This window comes from Pterocles gutturalis, unplaced genomic scaffold (genome assembly GCF_000699245.1).
Source record: "Pterocles gutturalis isolate BGI_N339 unplaced genomic scaffold, ASM69924v1 scaffold38267, whole genome shotgun sequence".
In the NCBI taxonomy this organism is placed as follows: domain Eukaryota; kingdom Metazoa; phylum Chordata; class Aves; order Pterocliformes; family Pteroclidae; genus Pterocles; species Pterocles gutturalis.
This window is the reverse complement of record NW_010114104.1, coordinates 5,347-13,336: the sequence shown is the minus strand read 5'-3', so window position 1 is coordinate 13,336 and position 7,990 is coordinate 5,347. Positions and strand designations below refer to the sequence as shown.

At 41.5% G+C, this 7,990-nt stretch overlaps 1 protein-coding gene across 1 annotated transcript in view; it reads right to left on the bottom strand.

The window, feature by feature from the left end:
• Positions 1 to 1,001: 1,001 nt before the first annotated feature.
• Positions 1,002 to 7,990, bottom strand: part of LOC104462689 (coiled-coil domain-containing protein 11-like) — a gene marked incomplete at its 5' end in the record, with an annotated part of 11,827 nt that continues 4,838 nt past the window's right edge. Inside the window, 5 exons of the mRNA XM_010074736.1 lie at positions 1,002 to 1,242; positions 2,193 to 2,295; positions 2,464 to 2,680; positions 3,436 to 3,654; positions 6,193 to 6,496. Of these exons, the coding sequence (XP_010073038.1) occupies positions 1,002 to 1,242; positions 2,193 to 2,295; positions 2,464 to 2,680; positions 3,436 to 3,654; positions 6,193 to 6,496 (1,084 nt within the window). The remainder of the gene's footprint in view (positions 1,243 to 2,192; positions 2,296 to 2,463; positions 2,681 to 3,435; positions 3,655 to 6,192; positions 6,497 to 7,990) is intronic.

Below are 7,990 nucleotides of genomic sequence, written 5' to 3'. Positions count from 1 at the left end.
CTCACCAATGTGATACTTTTTGTCTCATATTGGGTGTACTCAGCGACAGTGTCACAGCCTTTAATAACGCACTTTAATTAATCCTGGAATTCTGAATGTGCTGCTATGTTCATTTTTCAAAGAGGGGTCACAGTAGTAAAGAAAAATCTACATTGCTTGGGCAGGGCCACAGCAGGAGTCTGCGGCAGACCAGGAAATTAATCACTTAATCATTCTGCCAATTTGACTACCTGAGCTCTCTGGACTGATGAAACTGTTCCCATTATCCAGGGTGGCCTTTCCCACCTGCAAAACAGGAGGAGCAAGGGAAGGGAGGGAGGGGAAAGAAAGTAGAGGAAGTGTTTAGTGAGGGGTGGGAGTTGGAAAAGAAAAGGGTGTAAAAGCAGGGGCTGGAGGAAGGATGGTAGAAGCCGAAAAGCTGAAGGAGGAGAGAGAAACATCTGCAGAGAAGCAGCAGCAAAGATTCAAATGGAAAAATATGAGAAAAAATGATATGCCACAGATCATTCAATAGCTATCACTATATGCAAAGCAGTATCAGCTCTTTACTGCCCAGCCCATAGTAAAATAGATTCAGAGTTTTATATTTAACAAGGAAAATGAAGATGAGTCACCAAGCATTTTTTGTCTAAACACACACAGAAAGAGTTCTTGCATACTTGCAGTTGGAAAAGCATTTTAATAAAAGTTTGACGAAACTCTTCTTTTCTTTGTGCAGATTTGAAGGAATGCCTACGTATCATTCATGGCATCAAAACACATTGTTATACTGCAGAGGACACACAGTATTCTTGTATTAAAGTATCAAATGCTTTGATTTGAATTGGTCATTCTGTCAAAGAAAATCCATCAGGGAAAAAAATAACCATTCAAATACTATGTTTCTTGTATTTTCCAGTTAAATATTTTGAGCATCACAGTGGAGAGGGGTCTGATAGCTTGAGTCAGTTATAAACACCCGTAGAAAATGTGTTTAAAAGGCAACCGAGTGAGCCAAAATATCATAGTAAGTGCTCTTCCTGAGAGTGAGACATCAGTTTTCTTCTCAGAGGGTGGATTTTTGTCAGTTTCTCACAAGGCCTTGACAGAATGTCCTGTACCCTGTCTTGGTAAGCTTTCTCTTCTGCTAGACCCGATTCATATTCTCGCTGCTTCTCTTCTTCCGCAGCATCACGGGCCTGCTGTCGGTGGGCAATTTGAGCCCTCAGTTGCTCTTGGTATTCTTTTGCTTCCTTTATTTTCCTGGAAATGACATATGAACAGCATATTTATGAAGTGTGGGTAAAAAAATAAACTTGATTATTAATCTGCTAGCATCCAATTTTAGATGAAAGAACCATTCAAAACACATGAAAAAGGTGTTCAGAATAACTACCACTATTAACCAAATGCTATATGCCAACCTTACATTCTTCGGAGAATGAATTGTCTTATAGAGAATGAATCTATCTTATAGAGCAGATTACAAAATCAGTGCTTAGCAAAAAAAAAAAAAAAAAAAAAAATCTGCCCTCTCCAGGAGATCATTACCAACAAAGCCATCGGAGAACACAACAGATACCGGCCCTGGCAGGAGCTACTGGTCACCTTCCAGGGACAGGGGTGGAGAAAGCGCAAGAGGACGCGAGGGAAATGGAATGAGTGAAATCAGGCCCTTTGCCCTGGGCTTTGCGTGACACCCAGAGGAACAGCTCAGCTACTGCGTGTAACTATGCTCTCACTCTGAGGAGCCGTAAGGTAAGGAGAACCTGGTGCAGCTGGGTTACACGCAGTCCTCTGGTACTTTGGCGGCTCATTAATGGGTTGTTTAGAGGCTGTGTGGGGGTGGGTTTAGCAATAAGCTTGGACACACTTGTTCTAGGTAAGTAAGGAACTAACCTTTCATTAACCCTCCTCCCCAAACCTAATAACAGCTCAGAGTATGAGGGGGTGTATTGTAACAAACATGCGGGATGTAAATCACACAATGGTCCAAAAAAACCAAAACAAGAATATTTAATGAAATTCCGTTATCTGCTTGATGAGCTCAGAATTAGTGATTTAATACCAACTGCAGTATAACCAGAGCGTCTCTGAACAGAAGAGAGCCCACCCAGCATTCTTAGAGTTATCTGCAAATGAGAATGAGCCTGCTCACAGGTTTAAAAGAATGATCTGCAATGAGATGAACCAACGGCATAAAAGAAAGATACCTTGCGTATTTTTCTTCTTCTATATGTTTGAGTTCTGCAATTGCTTCAGCTAATAACTTCCTCTCTTGAGCGAGTTCTTCCTGCTCCTTTGCATTTCTCTGCACTGAAAAAAAAAAAAAAATCGAGTACATTCTCAGCTTATTTGTTTTTCATGCAGTCAGAATAGAAAAGATTTCACATTCAGAACTTCGTAATAGTAATAAAGTTAATAATGAGGACTGATTGCTCATTGGTAGGTTTGGTGCACAGACAGCGAGCTGTTACGACTTACGCTTCTCCTCAATCTGCAGTTGTCTTGTGTCCAGGACATCTTTCAGCAGCTGCTTTCGAGCCTCCTTTTCTAATTGTAGTTGCTCAGCCTTCTTGGCCCAAACCTTCGCCATCTCTTCTTTGAGGAGCTCGTTGGCTTTTTTTTCTCGCTGTTTCTCCTGCTCCAGCTGCTGAGCCAGGTGTGCCAGGTAAGTCTGTTGCTCCTTGAGCAGCTCTTGCTGCAAACACACAGACATTTGCAGATCTGAGTAAATGAGTACAAAAAAAGCATTTCAAAGTGCGAAAAGAAGCGATGGTTTGCAGCCAATGTGGGAAATGGAGAACCGGGAGCTCCATCCCAAACCTTTCAGGTTACGGGAAAGACCTGCGCAGAATCTTCCTCCTGGCCAGTCGACAGTGTCTGGACACAGCCTAAGAGCAGAACAAATACCTTGAGCAGAGTAATGAATGCAGCTCCCTCTCTCTTAACGTTACCTTGAGACCCATTTTCAACCCTGAGGCTGGACAATCTACCTGTTTCAAATTTAGGAAGTGACAGGCACATCCATGGTTTCGTAGCATTTCCAAAATATTTAACATGAGGTTTTGCATCTATGTCTTCAGCTATTAAAGACTTGAAACTCTTTCTTAGTATTAATTAATTACAATAAGTTAAATATTTACTTTCCTCTGTAGTTACAAATATTTAATAAATCAGGTCCTATGAAACAAACAATATCTGGCCTGATAGCTTTGCTGATTGCAAAGCATGTTTTAAAATACTCGCTGTGGTTTTAACAGATAACGGGCTTCTTCAGAGATGTAGAGGCTGGCAGGAGGAGAAGCAACAGGCTACGCAACAAAAGAATCAACTTGTTCAGAGAAAAGGGCTTGTGTCTGATCTCATTTGTACTCTGCTGTTCACTAAGGGCCACAAAATTAGTCTACATGAGGTATTGCCTGACAGCTTCACAATGAACACCTTAGCCCTTACTTTTCTTTTTGTTTTCTCCTCAGTGTCTTCCTGGGGTTCCTGAAGCAATTTTTCCAAGATCTTCATCTCTAGGGCAAGTTCACCTTGTTTTTCTTCATTAAGACGATTCTTCTTGTCCTGTACCGCACTGAGCAACATATCCCTGCGTTCCTTCTGCTTCTGTAGTTTCTCTCTCTGAAGTTGTTCATTTTCTACCTTAAGCAGTTGCTGCTGTTCTTCCTGCAACGGTAAAAATAGCCAGCTTGTAAAATCATTGCATAACATCAAACTCAGTGAAGGCTAGAATTAGTTTAACTGGAACACTGAAGAGCAAAGATAAATATTTAAAGACTTTCGTGCTGACATTGCAGAATTAGTGTCACCCATTACACCTGTTAAAGCATTAACATTTTAGCACATCATCCATTTCAAAAAATAGGAAACTATTATTTAGCCAAAATAAAAAAAAAATCGCAAAGCAGCATCAATAAGTAACTCAGCATAATTCCTGAACACCCTTTGAATAAGTTACAAGCACTCCCAGTCGTAACACGGTACGCGGCTGTCGTCAGCTTATCTACAGGTCTGTGAAACCATGCCTCCGCTGTCTTGAAGGTACACAGTTTTTTGTTAACCTGTTTTTAAATTAAATGTCTCTTTTGTAACGTCAATAAATATTCTAACATGCATCAGCAGGCTTCCCATTAACAACACCTCTAATCTCCCCATACAGAAGTACAAGCTGCACCTCCTACGGAACATAACTTGTTAGGCTGGATGTAAAGGACCGACTGACTCTTCCAGTGTTTCACAGCCAAAGCTGACTTTGCCATCTTCCTGAACAGCCAAATTCACTTTCAGAAGCTGGTAAAACAGCTTTGCAACTCAGTATATATTATTTGAGACACTAAGTAATCCAAAAAAACTTTGATCGGTAAAGAAAGAACGGGGAACTAGTTAGCAGTCTCCTGGGCAGGCTGGCACATGTCTTGGGCTGAACTCTGACATCGGTGAAGATGTATGAGAGTAGCTAATGCAAAACCTGCTGTCTCTTGTCATCCAGCCAGAGATATCTTGAAGCACACACATGGTCTATCGTGGCAAAGGTGCAAGTTTTGCTTCCCTAAATAATCTTTTCATTGCACAACCAGGAGAAACCATTCTACACAGAAACACTTCGCTTGTTCATAGCGTGTCCTTCACCCGGGTGAAACCCCTGATCATTACCGAGTACCAACTCTGTACAGAAAAACTCGTCACATCCCTCTTCTGCTGGAAAAGGATTACATCCCATTTGCAATAAAGAAACTCTCCTTTATGGACCCTTTGAAGAAAGTTTTTTTTTTTTTTTCAGAGACTAAACCATTTTACCAGAAATTTCTCTCCTTGATGGAGCCCAAGGCAGCTATCTTCAGGGGAAGCTACATCATCTTCTACTCTAATCACATTTTTATGAAAAGGAGATGTGTTCTTTGCCTGTGAGGTTTGTCAGCACCTTAAAAGTTGTTACAAGAAAATAATTTTATTCCGTGTGTTTTTAAATAAGTGAAACAGTACAGACTAGCTTGGAGTAAGGACTCTCCTGTTTTACAGCCAGGATTTTCAGAGCTTTACATTCATTATTGTCATTATTTTTTAAAAGCAATAGAGTATATGTGTTGCCAACATCAGCTTCCAGTGCCTAACAGGGTACCCCAAGTGATCCTTCAGTTGCTACATGTAAATACCTTCAAAATAATGACTGAGTCTGAACGAAATAGTCTCCCATAACTCACAAACACAGAATTCTGGGAACTAGCAAACCCCACTAAAGCCAGAACAACTACAGCAAGCCTACACTGGGCAGAGATGAGGAAAAAAAGGAGGACAGAGGCCAGAACCGTTGGGCCACAGGAGCCAAATGTGGCACCCAACAGCAGCCAGCACTAATAGCAGAGAGAGCTTAAGCACTGCTTGCTGATTTATTATTTAAAAAAAAAAAAAAAAAAGTAGATTCTGAAATTCAGTCAGCTGGGACACAAGCAGTTGGGATTTCTCCTATAAATGTGTCTCCTCACGTATGTGCCAGGGTCCTGAGTGCACCAACAGGCTCTGCAGCCTCTCTGCAGGAGCCTGGCCGCCAGCCCCAGTGTGAACCTTGGATCACAGAGCTGGGACAGAGTGGTGCGAGAAAGGGCTGAGAGGAGTCACTTGGCAGCTGCAGTTAGGCTCAGTCTCTCGCCCTCAGTGCCTACGTGAGCTATGCTGCAGGTACGCTTTCACCCGAGGTCAATCTTGATTCCAGGCCTGTTGACTTGCTGGCTTCATCTTGGACTTCATCACTACCGACCCACCGAGCAGTTTGGACCATTGATGACACCAGTGAAGGTCAGCAGACCTGCTCTGCTCATTTCTTTGGGTACCGTGGGACCCTTGTTGGGGTGGACAGCACACTTGCCTGCCCTGCTGTCATCCTCAGCAAGGGGGTGGAAGAAACTGAAATCAGAAAATTGCAAAGCTGTCTGGCAAAAGCTTAAAAACATTTCCCACAAAGGCTCTGAGAGGCTTTGAATGCCAAAATCCTTTACATGCTACGTTTCAAAAGATGTATTTCTCTCTGTAAACAGGAACGCATTTGCCACAGCTCTGGAAAAGAGGCTTAGCATAATAGGACAGTCTCAGATACTAATGGAATCAGTGAAGATACAAATAAGGCACGGATTAATCTAAATGTCTGGTAAGCCTGTCATTAGGAGGGCTTTATGCAGAACCGTGAATTGAGATTGATGTGGAAGTTACCAGTAATCGAGCCTCTTCTTCCTTCAGCCGCTTCTCCTCCTCTTTGTGAGCACTGAGCACCGCGACCTGGGCGGTCAGCACATCCAGGATTTCCCGATTCTTTTCTGCTGACTTCTGCATCTCCACCACCTCTCGCTTCTCCTTAGCCAACCTATCCTCTTCCCAAAGCTCTGCAAACATCTGCTCCTCCTTCTTCTGTTGCTTTTTCAATTCTTCCTTCAGAGCTAGCTGGGCCAGCCGGTCTTCACACAATTCCTTCTGATGCTGCTTCATCAGCTGTAGACGCAGCTCGTCGCATTGTTGTCTGAAAGGCAACGTAAAAGGTTTTAAAAAAAAAAGTTTAAAAATAATAAGCAAGTCTGGAGGTATGTGGTGGATGGAGGCTCCCAGCTCAGAGCTGCGCAGAGGACTACAGCTCAGGATGCCAAATTCTACACTGGGTCCAACACTGACTCCTTGTGAGGTGTTAAGGGATCACTGAGAGCCTGATCCGATGGAGATTTTGACCTTAATCACTTGAAGAGCAGATCCTGTATTTGCATTTGTAAAAATAAATGCACGATATGCAAATATTTTATATATACAAGGTATATTTTGTAGAGGTAGTTGAAACGTGTGTTGTGTGCAGGTTTTTTATAGTTTTTTTTAATATATAAAACACATGCACACTACACTTGTTCAAGCATGTAGGCTGCCCTTTATTCAAATGAAGGTGTACAATAAGTTTACTAGTCCCTTGAAAGCTCATTCATTTTCAGAAAATACTTGGAGCGGAAATTGAGGTTACACAGTTGAACAGGAACCGCTATGAATTTTTTTAATGAAGTTACGTGGGATAATTCAGAAAAGTTGCAATTAAAGTCTGAAGCAGCTAGAAAGTCAAACAAGTAATGCAGCTTTCCATTTGCATTTCCTCACTGCAACTGAGTTGCTTATAAGCAGGTATCTGTTGAAGAACACGCGACTATTCAGAGATTCTGCTTTTATTTTTACAAACAAAGCATTATCAAGAGCAACATATGCTACCAAACGATATTTAATTTGAACATTATACAAACATTTTAATTGTTTTATAACCAGGATATAGATTTTCATAAAATCAAAACATGAAACTGAAGATCTACAAGCATGAAGGATCTGTAAGCTCTAAGGATGTGTGACAGACACACACGAATGCTGTGAAGTAAAACTAAGTCCCACTATTTCATCCTGAATGAAACCATCTTCTACAGATTTTTGCCGTGCTATTGAGGAATTCCTAGCAGACATCATATGATATCGCTGACTGAATCTTGAGCCGCTGCGTGACAGCAGCAGTTACCCGTACCATGTGAAAATCTATTACTTTATACAATGTTTAGCTGACAATCCTGTGTAGCAAAAGTATTAAATATTCATCAAGCAACTAGCTCACAGTACCAGCACTCTCCACATCAGGATAGTTATTTAATTTTCATAACAGCAGCAATGAAGCAAAATCTGAATGAATTCCATTGCCTATGATTTTTTTTTTACTGAAAAGCAAAATTAAGTTTGCCACCACTGAAGACAGATATTTGTTGTTTTGCTTTTTCATGTTCTGTGGCTTTGCTAAGGATCCGTCTTTGCAAATTCTTCACTTTTCTAAGTGATTCCTAGATCCAGTATAGCTGCTGTCTCCTTCTAAACCCACATCTATATTCCCTGACCTGGGTTTTGGGTCGTCATCCTCTATCTGGGACCACAGGTTCACACCTCCAGAAACAATGCAAATTTGGCCTCTCTGAGGTCAATTCCTATTTCTGCTGGCAATGAGGCA